Source organism: Poecilia formosa, unplaced genomic scaffold (genome assembly GCF_000485575.1).
Source record: "Poecilia formosa unplaced genomic scaffold, Poecilia_formosa-5.1.2 Scaffold2, whole genome shotgun sequence".
Taxonomy (NCBI): domain Eukaryota; kingdom Metazoa; phylum Chordata; class Actinopteri; order Cyprinodontiformes; family Poeciliidae; genus Poecilia; species Poecilia formosa.
In genome coordinates, this window is record NW_006799941.1 from 459,678 (window position 1) to 479,299 (window position 19,622).

The 19,622-nt window shown below is 37.7% G+C and overlaps 1 protein-coding gene across 2 annotated transcripts in view; it reads left to right on the forward strand.

Moving 5' to 3' along the window:
* The first annotated feature begins 1,733 nt into the window (after positions 1-1,733).
* The window catches only part of LOC103135478 (potassium voltage-gated channel subfamily D member 3-like), an 88,794-nt gene continuing 70,905 nt past the window's right edge, over positions 1,734-19,622 (forward strand). Inside the window, exons 1-2 of one of the 2 annotated variants that reach the window (XM_016669828.1) lie at positions 1,734-2,339; positions 3,578-4,744. In XM_016669828.1, the coding sequence (XP_016525314.1) occupies positions 3,642-4,744 (1,103 nt within the window). In that variant the 5' untranslated portion in view covers positions 1,734-2,339; positions 3,578-3,641. The remainder of the gene's footprint in view (positions 2,340-3,577; positions 4,745-19,622) is intronic. The other variant, XM_007548228.2, reaches the window with a different exon arrangement.

Below are 19,622 nucleotides of genomic sequence, written 5' to 3' on the forward strand. Positions count from 1 at the left end.
CACCTCGCACAACAACAACACTAGCCATTCTGCTTTTTTCCATCTCCGCATTATTAATGCTCTACGTCCCTCTCTTTTCCTCACACTCCACATCTAGTCTTCTTGTCCATAACCTTGTCACCTCCTGGATCAACTACTGGACCTCTCTGTTCTTTGGTCTTCTTCAAAAATCCCTCCATAAGCTTCAGGAGGTACAGACTTCAGCTGCTTGCATTATTACTGAAAAACCATCTTTTCACCACATCACCCCAATCTTAGCTCCACTGGCTCCCTGTCAGATTCAGAATACATTTCAAAATTCTACATTCAAGATTATTCGTAACCTTGCTCCTCCTGACGTTTCTGATCTTCTTCATATTTCTACCTCCTCCCACAGGGTTGGATGTTCCTCCTCTCTTCATTTCATGGTATCATGGGATGCAGAACTTTTCCACTTTGCTCCCAAACTCTCGAATTCTCTCCCTGCAAACATTAGCTACACTGATTCTCTACCTCTGTTTGAATCAGAACTCAAGACCTACAATATCTGTTCACTGTAATTACATACCTTTCAATTGTTTATGTTTACCGTTATTAATTAGCCTTTTTTGTTACGTTGCTTGATCTGTACAGTGCCGTTGGTGCTTTAAAAGGCACTTCTAAATAAAATGTATTAATATTATTGTTTTTGACTCCTTCATAACTTTACACAGAAGAAATCACTGAAGGCCCGACTTGCCTCAGTTTCCACAATAACAATGACACTGGGCAAAATAAATATCTATGGTAGAGATCTAAGTATGCAAAGAGCTGCCCTGGATTCTGCAGAACACATCTGGATAATCCCCAAGAATTATGGGAAATGTTCAACATGATAACTTGATTTTCTTTCTTCAACAGATGAAAAAACTAATATAAGATAGCTCTTGACACTTTTCTGGGACTGCAGTGGCTTCTACCTGCCAGGTTCTGTCTAGGTTCTATCTGACCCTGCGGTATTTTTACAGGTTCGCATGTTCCTTTCTCCTAATGTTTCCATCTTTTGGATTGGCCACATTGATCACAACAGCTGTCTTCTGATGCTTATCAATGCTTACAATGTTCGGCTGGTTGGCCATTACCATCTTGTCCAGTTGAATTTGGAAATCCCACAAATTCTCTTTGTCGTTCTCTGCCACCTTCACAGGTGAATCCCACTTAGTCTGAAAAACACATGCTCAAATAATAATAAACAAATATATTTTTTATATATACATATGTATTATATATACTAGCTGAATAAAATAGAGATCTGTACCAAGGGTTCTGTTTACTCCTGGTTACAAAGTGTTGCCTGAAGTGAGTCTCACAGATCAGATGCAGCAGAGGATTTCTAGTGTTAACTATCATTATCTCACAGACCTCTCAAGAACCTCTCTGCCTTTTAAGATAAACAACATCAAAGCAAAGGGAAATAAATGAATCCATAGCATTTTAAAGTATTTCAGTGTTTGTAGATGTACAGGGAAAAAAAATTGCAGATCTTAAGCTTGGGAAAGGCAAGATACTTGCATAGAGCTTCAACATTAATCACTTGTATTTCCCCCTCAAACATGTTTGTTTAATTTTTTTAAATTTATACAGTCAGAAAAAAGGAAGAATGAAGAAAAATGCATAAATTGTATTTTCAGTCCACATGACAAGATAAACCACCAATTATTTAAATAAAAATTAAAGTTCCCTGAATATTGGTAAATAAAATATATATACAGTATATATTGGCTACTTATTGAGTATTCAGCTTAACATAGGCTCATCATCAGCACCCTGAAACACTGGATATTTAACTCTGAATGAATGTGGCGTATTATTTCTAATAGGCTATAACATATCCGAAAAGCAACAGTACAGTGTTGGAGCAGCTTTGAGTGACAGCTTGGTCTGTCTGAGATGAGTAAAATGAGGCAGAGAGGAGGAGAAGCAGGACTGACACGGAGCTGCCTCAGTGAGCGAGGCGCGCATTGTGCTCCGAGCAGGAGAGAAGGAGGCGCGCCGCTCCTCTCCATCACATTTCACTTTCCAAACACTGACGGCAGAACAAAGGAGCCACCATGTAGAGTCCGCCAGGTAACACTCGCATTATCTCGGACCAGACCGTTTCTTCTTTGAGCGATCCAAGCACTGATTGCTCCGCTTCGGAAACGTGTCCACGGGAGTTTATCGATCCATCCATCCTGGAGGAGACGCGCTGCTCGTTGGATGGAGGCGGGCTCCTGCTTTCTCTCTCTCTCTCTCTCTCTCTCTCTCTCTGACACCTGCGGACTCGGTGTTCATTAAAACTCTCCATGTTTCGACTTTGAAGGGAGTTCATCTCCTTTTTGGTGAGTACGTTTATTTTTTGAAAATCTAAATTTTAAAATATTCAATATTTCAGACGAGCAAATTCTGAAATAGTTGGAGAAGTTATTTGTTTGCGTCTTGGATGAAAATGCTTTGTTAGTCAAAGGAAAAATGCAGAAACTGATATGACTGATCTAAAATGCATTTTAGTCTAATATATATCTGTGCCGAATTAAAAACGTAAGCACCCAATAACCACGTTGCTGCTTGTTTAAATCTTCAGCAGGTTCCCTTGTTCCTATTCAACAGGTTTGATTCAGTTCCCTATTCTGCGCTGCTAAATAGTAATGGTGCAGCTCGGGGCGAACAGGTTGATATTTATTAGTTTAAATTTTGCTGAGCTGATTGAGAGAACTATATTTGTAGTTCCTTGTCTTGGAAGCCGAAGCTACTAGAAGTAAAACAAGACCATGATTGGGACGCCTTATCTTCGACTCTTGCCGTTTAGCTGCTTTTGTCACAGACCCGGGACCCAGCCATGTGCCAGACAAAAAGATTATAGAAACTGAATTAACCGTATTAATCCCATTTCTGAAAAATAAATAAATAACTAAATAAATAAAATAAAAAATAAAAAAAACCAACATCGTAGAGCCTTGTAATGTGACACATGCGCATAAATTAATGATGCAATTGAGAAGTAAAAAAACAAAAAAAACAAAACAAAAAAAAAAACTTTTTTAATATAAGTTATGCAAACAGTAAAACTCTTATGGCGTATGAGTTTCATATGATAAAAAGATTCTAGATAGGTGAAGCACACTGAGTTACTGATGTTTTTGCAGCTGTGAATGTGAAATTTCACCTGTTTTGATAAAACTCAAGCTTTTGAAAACCAGCTGGTTCTGTCATGGTCACTGACCAGAAACATCTTAATATTTCTGAACTAATCCTATGTCATCACAAACCTACACAATATCAAATGACCAGTGGTAGGTAATTAGTCATCATGGTTTAAAATGCTTACAAAATTAGATTTTATAAATTTTTCAAAGAATTAGAATTGTAGATGTCATGGTGGGTATAGTCCTAACTTTTTCTTTTAGATTTGAACAAAAGTGTGCTGAGTGGTCAGACATTTTATAGAGTGAACTGATTTTAAGCTCAGTATACAAGCTTTGCAGCAGCAAGCTTTGACCTGCAATCATCATTTTCTCAGTTGTGCAGCTGCTGATTTTTACCTTTTTTGTTTCTTTTCTTCTGTACAAATGTTCTTTAGATGCCAGTTCTTTTTGAGAGCAGTCACATCTAAACGAAGCCTTTGTCCAACCTTCTGCTTCGTAATGGCAACCGGAGTAGCTGCATGGCTTCCTTTTGCCAGGGCTGCGGCCATTGGCTGGATGCCTGTGGCCAACTGTCCCATGCCCATTGCTCCGAGAGACAACAGCAGAAAACAAGATGAGCTGATAATCCTTAATGTCAGCGGACGGCGCTTTCAAACATGGAGAACAACGTTGGATCGATACCCCGACACTCTGCTGGGCAGCTCAGAGAAGGACTTCTTCTACAATGAGGAAACAAAGGAGTACTTTTTTGATCGAGACCCTGATGCCTTCAGGAGCATCCTTAACTTCTACCGAACAGGAAAGCTCCACTACCCCCGTCATGAGTGCATCTCGGCCTACGACGAGGAGTTGATCTTCTTCGGAATCATACCTGAGATCATCGGTGACTGTTGCTATGAAGAGTACAAGGACAGGAAGAGGGAGAACTTGGAGCGGCTGCAGGACGACCAGGAGGAAAACAAAGATCTGAAGCAGCCCAACTTGAACTTCAGAGAGACTATGTGGCGCGCCTTTGAGAATCCCCACACCTCCACCTTGGCTCTGGTCTTCTACTATGTCACCGGCTTCTTCATTGCCATCTCAGTCATCACCAATGTGGTGGAGACTGTCCCCTGTGGTACTACCACCAACCAAAAAGACATGCCATGCGGTGAACGTTACACCGTCGCGTTCTTCTGCATAGACACTGCATGCGTCATGATATTCACGGTGGAGTACCTGCTGCGCCTGTTTGCCGCGCCCAGCCGTTACCGCTTCATGCGCTCTGTGATGAGCATTATCGACGTGGTGGCCATCTTGCCATATTACATTGGCCTTGTGATGACCAACAACGAGGACGTGAGTGGCGCCTTTGTGACTCTGCGGGTTTTCCGAGTGTTTCGCATCTTCAAGTTTTCCCGCCACTCCCAGGGGCTTCGAATCCTGGGCTATACGTTGAAGAGCTGTGCCTCGGAGCTGGGCTTTCTCCTCTTCTCGCTCACCATGGCCATCATCATCTTCGCTACGGTCATGTTTTATGCAGAGAAGGGCTCCAGCTCCAGCAAGTTTACCAGCATCCCAGCTTCGTTCTGGTACACCATTGTCACCATGACCACATTAGGGTAAGTAGAACACAGATACGCACAGTATTTACAAATCAAATTACTATTTATGAGTTAAATAAACTCACTAGATGAGTTTGTTTTGAGTTTTTCAACTGACTGAATTATTAATGAAAACCAGTTTGACTTTTAAATGAGTGCTGAGGCAGCCTGCCTCTGTACTATAGTACTTCACAGCTTATTTATGAGTTCCAGTGTGTGTTGTCTGCAGTTGTTTGGTGTTTGTTTTATTTAATCAGGCAGTAGTTGAATACTCTCTAAACATGCTTATAATAAAAAGAGCCTACTAAAGCTGGTGTTAAGATTTATCAGATGAGATCTCAAGATTTTCTTTGGCTTCAGTTGTTTGATCTGGAAGCAAGATGAAGCGAAAGATTTTATATTTTGTGGTGAAATATTATCTTTCGCTGCTGCATTTTGTGCAAAGCTGGTTTCTGCGTAAGCTGCTCCACTGTAATACAAAGTGAGAGTTCTCCTCTGTATGTCTGAAGGTGGTGTCCCTTGAGAAATCCTCGGTCACCTTTAAAATGATTTCTCACTGCTCCTAATCGCTCCCTCATGCTCACTCAGAATCTATGACATCAATGGCAAGGTGAATTTATAGTTCATTTAAAGGGTTTCTGTCGTTGGGCTCAGAAGAAGGAAAGGGTTTGAACAGAAATTATAATTTCCTAAAGAATCAATTGTACACTCTAGCATTGTGGAAAATGTAAACAGAGATAAAAATGCCTTGACGCTCTTGCAACTCATTTCAGAGTCCCAAATGGCTTAAATGAGTGCAAGAAATCATTGTTTTTATTTACTGAATCATGAAAAAAGTCTTGAGATTTACAATCGCAAACACAAAAGTCTTTCTGTCCAATCTAAGCATCCCAAAGTTCATGCCTTTACATATGCACCCATTCAAAACACAAAAATGCAAACTATTAAACAAAAAATAAGTTGTGGGTTAAGTGTCTTGTCATTAGCATAATCATCAGTTGCATCAGGTGATGAATAAATAAAACTTGCTCACTTACTTTCTAATTGAAATCCAAACATATTATGATAGGCATTATATAAAGCCAATGATAACATGTCCCCCATGACTGTGGGACAGAATATTTTAATGCTTTGGATGCATCAACTCTGTACAAGTGCTACTTCTTCACAAACATCCCACCAGCCATTACTGGTGTATTTGATTCCATTAATACCTGTTACTACTTGTTCTACAAGTAAGAGCATCAATTTGGAAGCACTTAGTTTGCATATTGCAGTCACGTTTGTGGCCAGTTATGCTTAATTTAGTTAATTAGATGTTAAATCTTGTTTGTATCTGTGCATGCACATTGTGCATTCAAGTTAACAAGCTCTTCTTAATGTACAATCTGTTTGATGACCGAAACAAGAATAATTGTAATTTATTTTAAAATTTCTAGTTTGATCTGGAAATTATGAAAAAAATATATATATATTTCTACATTTATTTAAGATAAATGTAGAACGATTTTATGTTTGAGGGGCCAAATTATGTCCCTCTTTGCCTACTCTGTCCCTTTTGGCCCCCCTTCAGCAGCCATGATCGTAGATAACCAGTTTGTTAGTGGACAAGATCAGTTTTAAAAAATGTATCAGTTCAACATCACTCTTCTTGGAAATCAAATTTCTCACTCCCCAGATACTTTTCAATTTAACCAAAGGTCACATTGTGACAAATGGCTTTTAAGAACATGAAACAAATGGCTTCCAATTCTAACTAAAGCATTTCTTGCCATTTGATTCTACAAGGTTTAATTTAATGTTTATGAGAGTGCTCAGTAGCTTTTAAAATTGTAGAACTTAATAACTGGGGTGTAATTTACATTTCTTGCTGGGGGATAAAGCTGCATGTTGCACTTTGGCAGCAGACACTTAGATGAAAACAAACAGAGAATGAATATAAGAAAAAAAAAGCCAAAAACTTAAGAGGAGCCTCTTAAAAATTTATGAGATTTTCTTTAACTCAGAAAAATATCGATCTTATTCCTCTTTTTGTGGGAGTCTTGTCAAATTGCAGAGTGTATTTTATTAAGAGAAGAAAACGAAGAGCTTCGCTTGCTCTGACTCACATGTACAAATAATCAAGGTCGGCTGGGGTACCTTGTTGGAGCAAAAAAACACTTATGAGGATAAAATAGGAGAGTGAAACTGCATACTCTGTCAAGATCATTATAACACCAACAGTACATTGAGAATGGTTGTTTGCTGCTGCATGGAGGCTTAAAGTATTGTTAAAATGTTTTTTTTAGAGAAAAGGAGAGAGATGGCTTTCTTAGGTGTTCATTATAAAAAATGAGCTGCCCTGAGACTTGTGGACAGGACAATGTGTGGGCTGCCACACTCCATTTTATTTGACCCATAACAACATACAAAATGATCCGATGGTCAGAGTGTGTGTTTTTTTTTTTTCTGAGCCAAGTATATTCTTCCTGTTAGGATGACATGTATCACTGGCAGACCAGAAACTCTCTTCTAGCATTACATCAATTATTTTCGACTTGTGGAAAACGGCTTTCACTTCTTTACATGTGCTCAGTGTGTCAATTTTGTTCTTTTTGTACAAATCGAAAACAAAAAGCAAAGAAAAACCAGTTGAAAAGCTGGACGTGTGACCAAAATAGCTCTTATTAGTTTGTGTAATGTGTTTGAGCTGAACAGGTTGCCTGACCCTGACGTGTGTGACTGTATTTGTGTGCGTGTGTGTGTGTGTGTGTGTGTGTGTGTGTGTGGTGTACTGCAAGTATTATCTTTTGTATCATAGATACAAAAAGACAGAAATGCCAAGGTGAAAGCATTATGTAAATTTTAAACCTGAACATTGTGTTTTGAGCACAGAGCCATTATGTGAGACACACAAAAGGCAGCAGCACTGGGAGTCTACAGCTTGGACAATGCGATCCTCATCACCAACCAAGGACACAGCTATCACAAATACTTTAAACTCACACGTGTTTAAATGTGATGCAGCTGTTGTGCTGGTTATGTAGTTTAACACAGTTTATCATCAAAATCTAATACACGATTACTTTGAAAAAATAAAGTTATAATTCATTGTAAACAATTATGAACCTTTATGTAATGATCCAGACAAAATGTATTTAAAAGGAAGACAGATGCCATGTTCTGCTGTAGATAGCTGCTCAGGGTCAGCGGTGAGAAACGGATCTCCGAATGTTTTATCTATAACAGCAGAGTGTCTCCTTCCATCTTCTTCCAGAGTGTGATCCGGTTTTAAAATTGAACAGAGACTTCACACGTTGAAATCTTCTCCACTTCATGCAGTGCTATGATCTCTTTCCCAGCACACTTTGACAGAGTCTGGCAGTTGCTTTGGTAAACTTGGTTCATGCTCTCTCGCTCAGTCATTCTGCCCCCGTGGTTTCAGAGTATGATCTCTACTTCATTTTTAAGATGTTTACAAAATTTCTTTCTTTTTCCTGTTTCTCAAAGCCTGGGGGTATTGGCTCCAACTCTGACCTCAAAATCTGATATGAATTAAAAGAGATTGCAGTTGGAGTCTGTGCGTCGTATATTTGCATCTTTGTCACTTCTTATGGAATCTGCCACACTTACAGAAATAAACATCTGTTGGTTGGCACATTTTGCTGCTTGTTATTGGTTTGCACTGTGGATGATTGTCAAAACCTATCAGTGTGGTCGCTAAGCACAATAATTAGCTAATCCTATTTGCTACTTCCATCTAGAAAACAGTTAAAATGGTTTTGAGATTATTCCCTCAAAACAATTTTGAGGTTTTGGGGTTAATGGAACATGGCATTAAAGGAGATAAATACTTATCCTCATCCGCTTGTTATTGCATGTTAGTCAGATTCACCTTATGACTAAATGAGTTATGGTCAAGCACTGGTCAGACATCATATAAGATTGCTAATGTATGTTGGTGTTTCAGACATACCACAACACCTACTGAGGTTCTTCTCTATTGTCCTGTAGTGGATTTCAGTGAGTGGAAACAAACAAAGACTAAAAACATAACATCAGCCATGTACAGTTGTAATGACATAGTCTGAACTTGTAAGTTTTACTTTGAATCTTTTGAAAGTGTATGTAGAAGTTTGGAATACATTCCATTTTCTTGGTTGCATTCAGCACTATAAGTGTCTATAAAAATGAACAGCAGAGTCAACCTTGCTGATCTTTCTGTTTTACATCCTGTCTTGCTTTGCATGACAATCTTAAAACAATCTTAGAACATGGCCACACCTGACATAGATTGTCACTTGCCTTTTTAACATGTAGTAAGATCCACAAGGCAATAACAGCAAGGATAAATTCTCCTTTGGGAAGCTTTTATTCTACAAATTAAAACGTCAAAATTGCCTGTCTGGAAATTTTTACCTGGCAAGCACAAAAACTGTTGGCCTTTAATGTCAGAATTCCATATTGGAATTCTTTGTATTCCAATATGGTACCTGATAAGAAATAAGGTACCATTTTAAAATTTACAGAGGTCAGAATTTTGTGCTGTAGCAGCTCATTTTTCTTCCTCCCTAGAAAGAAGCTTATTCTGTGTAACTTATGATCCATTAAACTACCTACATTTGACTAAATTAAAACCATTTAAATTGCTTTTAACCTAGAAAGATATGTGCTGCTTGATCCCTTTCAGGCTGTATAATGTTCAGTAAAGGTTTTTAGTGTGCATGTAATTGCAAAAGCAAGTTAACAAGTATGTTACCTCTGAAAAGGCTCAATGGTCTTGAATGGGATTTCCCCGTCAATCCTTTCACTTGCTGTTGAAACACATGCTCAGGTGATGAGGTCATGAAAAGTCCATCTGTCAATGCACATAAAAGCCATGAAGGATTTTTTTTTTATATGATGATTGAGGCGTTTTATCCCATTTATCTCATAATGTCTTTTCTCCGAGTGAAAAAAATAGAAATCTCAAGTTGAAGTTATTATTTCTTTGTATTCCAATATATACTGGTCTTCGTAAATTTGTCACATCTTCAGTTTATAATACAAATCAATGTCTACTAATAGTTAGCTCAATCATTAACTTGGAATTTTGACTGCTTTTAATTAGTTTTATGATGTTACTTTCTTTTGTATTTAAGGAAATCAAAATCCCTAAAATGCAAGTATTTCAAATGACCTTTGCCAGGAATTACTTGTAAGTATGAACATAGTTTTTTCATGGGGGAGCATAATTGTTGCCGCATCTGGTTGATTTTGCAATGATTTGAAATTGAAAGATATAAAACAGACAAACATCAAAAAAGTGTGAGAACTTATCAAACAAATGGGAACTCCACATTAAATTAAATTGTTTTAGAACAATAGTATCCCAGCAAAAACAACTTTGTAGAGGGATACATTTCTAATTGTTGAAACTAACTGCATGAGCCTCAAACAAAATCTTTAGAACAAGCAGAGACAGTGCCCTGGATTGTCATGCACAAACTTACTTTTTTCTTGACAGTAAAAATAAAAAAATTAAAGGAAAAATCTGGTTCCTCAGTGTGTGCATTTACACACAAATTTGTGACACTTTCTGAGACAAATTTCAATTAGCTATCCAGAAGTTTGTGGATTTTTACGTTCTCTACATGCTCTGAAAAATATGGACTAGTTTGGAATTTGATTTCAGTGTATTACAGTTCTGTAAAAGTAATGAGGAAGAAAGTAATTTTGGGGATATGTGTGGGCACCGGTCCGTTTGGTCTGTGGAGCGGTAGGTGGGGGTGTGTTTGTCTTCCTGGGGCGGCTGCTGCCTTCCAGAGTCATGTCCGGCTGCCCTTTGCTGCTCCTGGCTGCTGAGCGGTACAGGCTTTTTATTGTTCTAACCTCTCTAACAACCGTGTTGCCTCCAAGTGACAAACTTGCTCACAAACACCCACACCTACTTCTACACGTACCCTCAAACACCCACCCACACACGCATCTACACACCCACGCACCTGTACACCAATAACACGGGTGATTGAAGGTCATACAAACACAAGTTGTGGTTACAGCGATGTGGATGCTGTCTAGATTTAATCAAATCTGGCACATGTAAATTCTCTATATCTGTGGTCCCTAAGCCTGGTCCTCGGGGCCCAGTGTCCTGCGTGTTTTAGATGTTTCTGAATCTCCGGCACAACTGATTCAAATATTTGTGTTACCTCCTTCGCCTGCTTTCTGTTGCTGCCTTTAAATCACCTATTCATTTAAGTCAGGTGTGCAGCAGCAGGGAAGCATGTAAAAAATGAAGGACAGGGTTGAGGACTTCTGCTCGGTATGGTATGTCTGAAAAGAAAAGAAAGTCATTGTATAGATGCTGCTTCCTTTTTGCTTTCCTTCTTTCTTTCTCTCTCTCTCTCTCATCCTTATGTTCTACATCTCTTCTGATTGTCCTGAGTTTGCCTTTCTTTCTTTCCCTTTTTGTGTCCTACATCCCTTCACTCCTTCATTACAGGTCCAGTTCCTTGTGTCCATGACTTTTTTCTTTCTCCCTCTCTTGCTTGTGTTCTTCCATTTTTCACCAATGCTTGATTTTGTCCTTGTTTCTTGTTTTCTTACCACCATCCTTTAAAGTCATATTTTGAGTTTGACAGAATGTTTCTTTGGACTGGAAGGAATTTTAATGTTTTGGAATAGCCCAGCTAGAATCCCCACATGAATGGAAAGATATTTCTGATATATAAATAATTAATTTCTGAACTGACTTTTGATAGTGGGCTGGGAAATTACACATGCATAGAGAAATTATTCTGGAACAAAGGCGATTCACAACTGTTGTACATGCAAATCTGGGACTTCAGGAAGAAAAGGCTGGTGTTGTTCATGGAGATATTACAGGATTGAATGAGAAAATATCTAATGGAGAACCTGATACTTAAAAAGTGGTTCCTCGTTGGTTTAAGCCTACAGTGAAAAAAGTTTACGTTGTAGAAGAAAAGTATTTTTTTTAACTTTAAAATAAAACTTGCCTTAAAAATCAAGGAACTCACCTCAACATACTTGTCGCTTCTTGTCACACTACCAAGCAAACAGTAAGAAAAAGTGTTTGTCTTTAGGCAGCATGGGAACAAAAACTCTGCTGTAGCAAATATATATATACATATATACATATATATACATGTAAATGCAGACTGCATGACAAAGCCGTTAAAACTCAACACAAAATCACTTTTTTAATTTAACATCCGCTTTTCAGCTGGATGAAAACAGCTATGGAAATCACTTAAGTGACATCTGGGCCTGTTATCTTTATTAGAGCACGTATAAATGAGAAGGCTTACCCTTGATGTGCCTCATTTAATCTAATAAATTGTCAGTCTGTTGTGCAACAGTAATAGTAAAAAATGATTCAACATCTAAAGTTACATTTACGCTCACACATAATGATTTCCCCTGATCATGTCTGGACTTCTTGACCTGCCTCTGTGTCTCTTCTCGGTGTCTGTATGAGCCTAAGCGGCGCAGCGCAGCAGCAGCTCCGGTAATGGGCAGCAGCTGAGGGAACTGAGGGGGGGAGAAGGAATGTCTGACTCTGTAATCAGCCTCTTTCACTGTCCAGGAAAAAGGGTGTTAAATCAACCTCAGGTGGTTGATAAAAAGACCTGGATTCAATCTCAGCGAGGTCCGCTCTCCCAGGCTGCCTGCCGACGCCGGCGCTGTCAGAGCCAGCCGGATACCCGGTCGCTGGCATGATGAGGACAGGATCTGATGATGAGGAAGGAGAAAAACCTCTCTCACTCTCTCTTACTGTCTTGTTCTCCCCATTCTCCCCCTCGTCCCCTGTGAGTCTTCCAGTGGAGAAGCTATTTTTAGAAAGCTGGCTTTATGTGTGAAAGGGAGTTAGCAGTTTCTGCTATAATCTGATGCATGATCCAGACACAAAAGATGACAGTGGTCATTTTTACCTGTGTTACAGGTGCACTAAAAACAAAGGTTCAGTGGCAGTCTTCAGCCTCTCCCAACTCGCTCGCACCTCTAAAAACATTATTAACCCAATAATGAGAGAAATATTAATGAGGTGTGCATTGAAATTCGACTCCGGTGTTATAATTAGAGTTATTCTCCCAGTTGTGGAGTCCTGGTCCTGGACGGAGGCTTGTTCTGTAGCAGTAAGTGAGAGAAAATGTTGTTATGCATGTAGGTCATGTTCCCATCTCTGCCTTAATCAGTGGCTATATATAATCTGCTTCTTTCTTCAGAGAGACTTTTAGCTCTCTCCCCTCTGCGTTCTCTCCTCAACATCTCTATTACACAAAGTGGACTGGGCCCAGGGGCCGGAGGCAGGGGAGAGAAGTCAGACGAGTTGGGCTTCAGGTTCACAGAAGTTCTGTGCACGGTGCAGCGATGGTTAGACTCGCCATCACACAGTTTACTTTCATAAGCAGGTAAAAGTGGTCCTGTCTTGCTTGTCAATAGCAAGCAGATGTCAGACTTTTTAAACAACACAAATGTGGCCCTGAATCAGGTGCATATCACATTTAAAGTATCCTAAGCCTGAAAGGTCATGTTGCATTTTATGGGATGTTTACTTGAACGATTGTGACACACAATATTGCACTGGAAAAAGTTGCAAGATCAAGTCTAAACACAGATGTTGGCATGGCACATGTTGTGACTGGAGCAATTATTATCTGTTTAATAACTGCAGTATTACCTTGTTTAGAGCTGCAAGTTCCTGGTCTGTCTCTCCTGAAGACACTTGCATGAGATGTTGCTTATTCTTACTAAATTTGTTTTTAAATAAAAGTCTTAAACAGTATTAAACATTATAGCTTACTGTTGATTTTGTAGAGCCAGCCATGATTTTGTGAGCTCTAACTGCACAACGACTTCAAAATGTATATTTTAGGAGTAGAGGGACTACAGTGGATTAACATTCTATTAATAGTATGTTTCTAATGGAAAAAAACGGTATTAATTTTATTACGTTCAATAAGAATATGTTTGTTTCCTTGTTTTAATTATCAGGATAAAAAAAAAAACATTATTACTTTTAGCTGTTTTTCAGTTTGTTTTGTTTTAGAAGCTTCTTTCAGGAACAAATAATCTAAAATTGTTGTACTTTGTTTTATTCTTAGCTCATCATTCATGAAGGTAAACAAAGTGATTAAAACACAACAGAACCAAACACCTTTAGCAACTGAGTCTATGTTTTCCATTTTTCAGATGAACACATTTAAAGTGGGGGGTTTTGTTTTCATGTTCTGTGTGGTACCTCATTGTAAATGCAGCAGATAGTTAGTGTGTTATCCTTTGATATGCTCACAAGGCAAACAAATCATTACATTCTGGAATCTCATTGCTGGCAGTTGTATTTACAGTTAATAATGGATTATTGGTAACATTAGTGAAGCTTTGGATAACATTCAGCCTAGTAATTAATTTTGGAGTAGCATGCATCATTTTGTTAATAATTCAGGTTCCTGGTGCCAAGCTGAAGTAGAACTGGAAAGCAGTGCAGCGTTTTGTAAGTGGTAATGTTCTTTCACACAAATCATCAGAGGTTACAGATTGTGGAGTTTTTCTATAAGCAGCCAGCTTTCAGATGGAATTAATGGGGTATTTTGTTGTGTTGCTGAACCCCATGGGGTCAAAGTGAGTGCAGGGGGTTGGAAATTAGAAATATTCTTGCCTTTATCGGGCCACAATACTCTTGGAGCCAATTTCCCAACCCGGGGCTCCTTAATAGAAACCTTTTTAATGATAGCTTTGGAATTTAATTTAGCTCCAACACAGGTTCATTTAACACCTAAACTAATTTAAAAGGAATTAAATGTGCAAAGGTGTCTGGGAAGCTTAATGACCTCGGCTCTCTCCGGCTGTTTCTTATGTGGTTGCTGTAAAGTGACCAAACTTCTACGCCAGTTTGCCATGTAGACAACATGCACCTTATGCCAAAACACATAAATGACCAATTAATATGTTCATCTTTAAATGGATGGTGGAGCAACTGCCTAATACTGCAACAACACTGTGTTTGTGTTTGCACAGCGTGACAGATGCAGCAGTGTTTTTGTCAGTTCTTTGTCAAGGTGAAGCGTCAGCACAGCTTGTGAATGAAAAATGAAGACACTTCTTCAAATGATCAAACTGGGTTGATTCTGCTGGAACTGTGGCATATCTATAGGAAGGCAGTCACACTGACAAGCTGAGATAGGAGCACAAGGAGTCTAGCACTCACCTGTCTCAGTTTTCAATGTTATCTTTCAGGCAAAAGGATTTCAGCAAACACGTACTTCGTGGACCTCTGAATCATCATTATCTTTTAATTATACCATTTAAGTACCTTCTTGTGTGTAGGTATTAATTGGACTTTGATTTCACCAGTAGGACCTTTAATTAATCTGCATTGTGTGAAAAAGTCCTTAATGGTAACTTTAAAAATTAGGAGGATCTGGTGTTTAAAGGGGTATATTATGCAAAATTGACTTCTTTGAACTTTATATTTGGGGTGGCCTTAGCCTAGGGTACCAAATACTGTTTGTTTCCCATGAGTAATGATTACTGATAAAAATGAGTTACAGTTACTGAGAAAACATGAGTAATGGTTGAGATTGTCAGTTTTTAAAACCTTGAGTTCCTTAGTAATGGATTATCTTGGACACAAGACTTTATGTAAACAAGAGTTTGATTTATTTGGTTTTTGATTTTGTAAAAATGAGAACATGCCAGGGCAATCACGTACCGTGTCCAGCTTTAGTAATGATTACTAATTTGTGCCTGGAAAAACATGATAATTCAAAATAAGTCAAATACTGATGGGTTATAATTTTAGTTGGCCATATAAATTGTGTCATAATTTCACACTTGGAGATGCATTCCCAAATAATCACCCATCATGATTGTATTGTGTTTGTCAATGATATCTAAACTTTCATGTAAGGTGCATAAGCAACTGGATAATTCAGCCATGTGTTGCTAGTTCAGCATTGAGTCCCAGTACAACTCTTTCTAGCAAGCCAACATTCTGTCAGGAAGTGCCCTGCTAAGTGTTGTAAATATGGTTGTATAAACTTGGCAGCCTTCTCCACCACATGTCGAAGTTTACTTGGGCAACCACTGAATAACAAGTTGCCTACCAATCTGTGTATTGGTTTTGCAAAGTTTTTATCTTTCCACACAAACTGCAAACAAAACATGTTACTGGCCAAGTTATCAAAGACGTATCTCAAAAGATCTAATACCAGCTTGAAATTTCTGCAAACTTTCCAATGTGGATCCGCAACAGGGCAAGGTCTGAGTGATTCCTATTTGTAGCTGTAAGCTCCTTATAAATCAACGATGAAGCTGAAAAATGTTTTAGATGCTGCTTGAACATTACTGCAGCTTTATAAAAGTTATCCCTGTTTTAGAGCAGAGAAAGGTGGAACAGAATCACAGTGTTATTGCAAACTTTGTAATGTGAATGAAATATGATGAATTGTGTGTTCACAAGTGAGGTTTTCATAGTATAAAAAACAATGTTTGTTATTTTAAAATTAGAAAACTGTTTTTAGATTTAATGAAAATTATATTCAGGGTTGTTAAAATGGTCCATAATTTTCTTGATTTTATGAAAAATCCTTTGCACCATCATTTCCAGTTGATTAGTTTTTTAATGTTTTGGCTCCTCGTCTGATGCTGCTGCCTCAACAGATGGTGGCAGAAGAGATCACGGTCTTCACAACAGACTAGTGCAATATGTGCATTCAATTTTGATAATAAAAAAATTACAGGACGCTATAAAATGCCATTTACTGAATACAAGCAAAAGCATTTTTTTTTCCCTTTCCTTTATTATAGTTGTCTCTGGGTAATGGTAACTTTAACCTCAGATACTTAAATGGTACTCTGTCTTGATGCATCTTAGGTTCAGTGTTTTTTTTTTTTTTCCTTGTGTGTAAAAAGCTACTTTAAGCATTTAAGGATAGACTAATTGGGTTAATCGAGATTAAATTACAATTTCTTTAAAAAATGAGAGTTTTTTCAAATGTTTTATTGTCAAAAAACAGGACAGCTTTAGGTCACAAACAATTGAAGACTTAAAGTACAACTTTCTAAACTTGTATGTCAAACAACTTTAATTAAAATCATCATCAGTGGCTGTTTCATATCTTCTATTTCATCAAGAAATCAGAGTTGAACTGTTGAACATTAAGTCTGAGAACCCCTGTTCAGCTCAATTCACTCATGGTGAGAATGTTGCAAATGAAAGCAGAATGAAGTGATTAGTGTATTCTCTCTGAACAATTGTGCAACTTTGTTGGTGTGTTTTACAATTGGGTCAAAATAATCACTTACATTTGAGTTTTTAACTGACGTGATCAAAGAGAGGTTTTGATATTTTTATTTGTCAAGCAACTGAATATCAGAGAGTCAAAAAGGGCCTTTTAGACCTGAAATTTATTTTAAAAAAATAACTTAAGAACTCCCATAAATAGTTAGATTCATGAGGACACTACTATCAATAAAGCATCCTAAAATGCTTGGTTTTTTTTGTGATGTTTTCTGCTGCATCTTAAGTTACGAAGAAACAAAACTGAACAGTCTGTGTCTGACCTAGAAAACAACCAGCAAGCCAGACTTGGATCTCAGGAGTCTCAGAGGGGCACACTTACCATCAAACAAAGCAAAAATAAATGTTTATATGAAGCTGCTAATGGGTTCAGAGCGTTTTATAATGGACAAATGTGTCAAAATAACAGTTTTATACATAAACATTAGCTTGACACTTATATTTGGTATTTTGTACCATCTAGTCGGTAAAAACATTTTCACAAATTGCCTTAACTGCTTAAGAAGTTTTTTTTTTTTTTTTTTAATTTTTTTTTTTTGTGCAATTTTTTTCTGTACTATTTTTGAAAACTGTAGAAAACATGACAGTAATCAGCCATTAGAACAATTTTTGGAAACAAGTGTGTCTTAAAAATATGTCTTCTTTGCTCCTGTGTTATAAAAACAGTGTGAAGACAACTGGGTTGACTTTTTGTTTCATGTTAGCTCACTTAAAAACATCTCTGCTTTAATCAGGCGCTGCCAGTGTCTCTGATCGTTCTGCACATCAAGCACACAGAATCTCTCTTGTGTGTAGAATTCAATATTTCTGTAAAAACAAGCAGTTTTGTTTATTTATACCCACTCTTCTAAGGAGAGAGCTGATTCCTATGTTTAGTTGTCAGGGGAGTATAAGTGGGACTCCCAGGACAGATTCCTGGTGCATCCCAGTTCTATTATGCACCTAAGCTTATGTTTCTATGTTTAATATTTTCCCTAAGAATATTATAAAAACACTTCATATTTTTCACTCTTTACAGTTAGTCACTCACATTAACCAAAAATATAGTTGAGTGCTAGAACATCAATTGTCAATATATGTTTTACAGTTGAAAATCTGTGAGTTACCAAAACAGCGATGGTTGGCTTTGTACATGACCACCTTGCTAAAGTTTTAGAAAGTTTTGATTTATCTTTCAGTTTATATTTGTAGTTATTCACTGACGATATAATTGAATCACACAACTGCCACTGTAATTTCCTCATCTGTAGTCTGGGATGTTATTTACAAAGACATGCATGAATTTTAAAGCGACATGTACAACAGGTTAAAATCAAAAGCTGTTTTCAGGCAGACTATTCCAGATATATGGAACTGCGCATAAGCATGAATCCAAGCACATTTTCTGTGTACATCACGATCAAAGTTGAACATAGCACACAAAGGCGTAACAGATTCCTTGCTTGAAAGATCCACATTGATCACACACATCATGTGTGATTCTTCTCTTGCAGGGGAAAAAAAACAACATAATGGTTTGTTGGAGTTGCTCCAAAATGAAAAGTGTATTGCACACACTATTAATGTGAATGAATGCCAAAATGCTGCAGGAAAACAGTGAGGTTGATGTTCAAACTTTACAAGTGTTCACTGAAATAACATTTGTAAACAAAGAGCCTCTCAGGGGCTGAAACTGTAGTTTAACCATCAAAAACCAAACTACTCACTTGCACCGTTGGTTTATAATGATATCATAGAGATGCACTTATAGCCTTAGTATGCATGTGGGGACACACATGCCTAATTGTTAAACTAGTTCTAATCCACTAAAATGTTAGTTATTCAAATTTCTGCATCTGATTTTTCTACTATTTATCACATCTTTGATTCAAACCCTGATGTTTAAGTATTATTGTTCAGTGAACATCTAGAATTGAAGAAACACTTATGTTAAAATTTTCCATTTACAATTATAATGTCCTAACGATGTGACAAAAGTAGGAAATAGGAAGATTTTCTACAGTATGACAGAAAAGCACAACATCAACAGTAGTGAGAAACATGAAGCAAAGAGGAAAAAATAGCCAGTCAGCAATGAGGAGAGAAGATGCAATGCTATCTGGTATAGTTTTCAACACACTATCTCAAGATGTTTGTATCCAGGCACAAAGAAGCACCTTGAATGACATGAGATGCTCTGTGCACAGAAAGAGACTTATTTTTAGATGCTCGACCCTTATCTCACCACACAGCTGGCAAAAGATTTGGCACAGAGAAAGGTAAAGAAAATGTACTAATAACCTTCAATGTGCTGTGAAGGAGGATTCAGATAGGGAAAGTGAAACAGTGTCTGAGAGCACAGCCAAGGTTAATTGCATGTGCCTTGAAAATGAAATGTGTGTTGTGGTCTTTTATTGGGTTCATCCTTCCAAAAATAATATCTTTGGTCTTATGAGTTTGTTTTTCTTAGTTGTTGCTGTCTTTGGTCCTCCAGGCCACAGTTTTCACACCTGTAGTAATGTAAAAAAAAAATAAGGACATTAAGTTTTTAGTTCTTTATCATGAAATGTTCAGAAACTTATCTAATGTTATTTTTAATTTATTTAGGGAAAAGAAAGTGATGTAATTGCATGT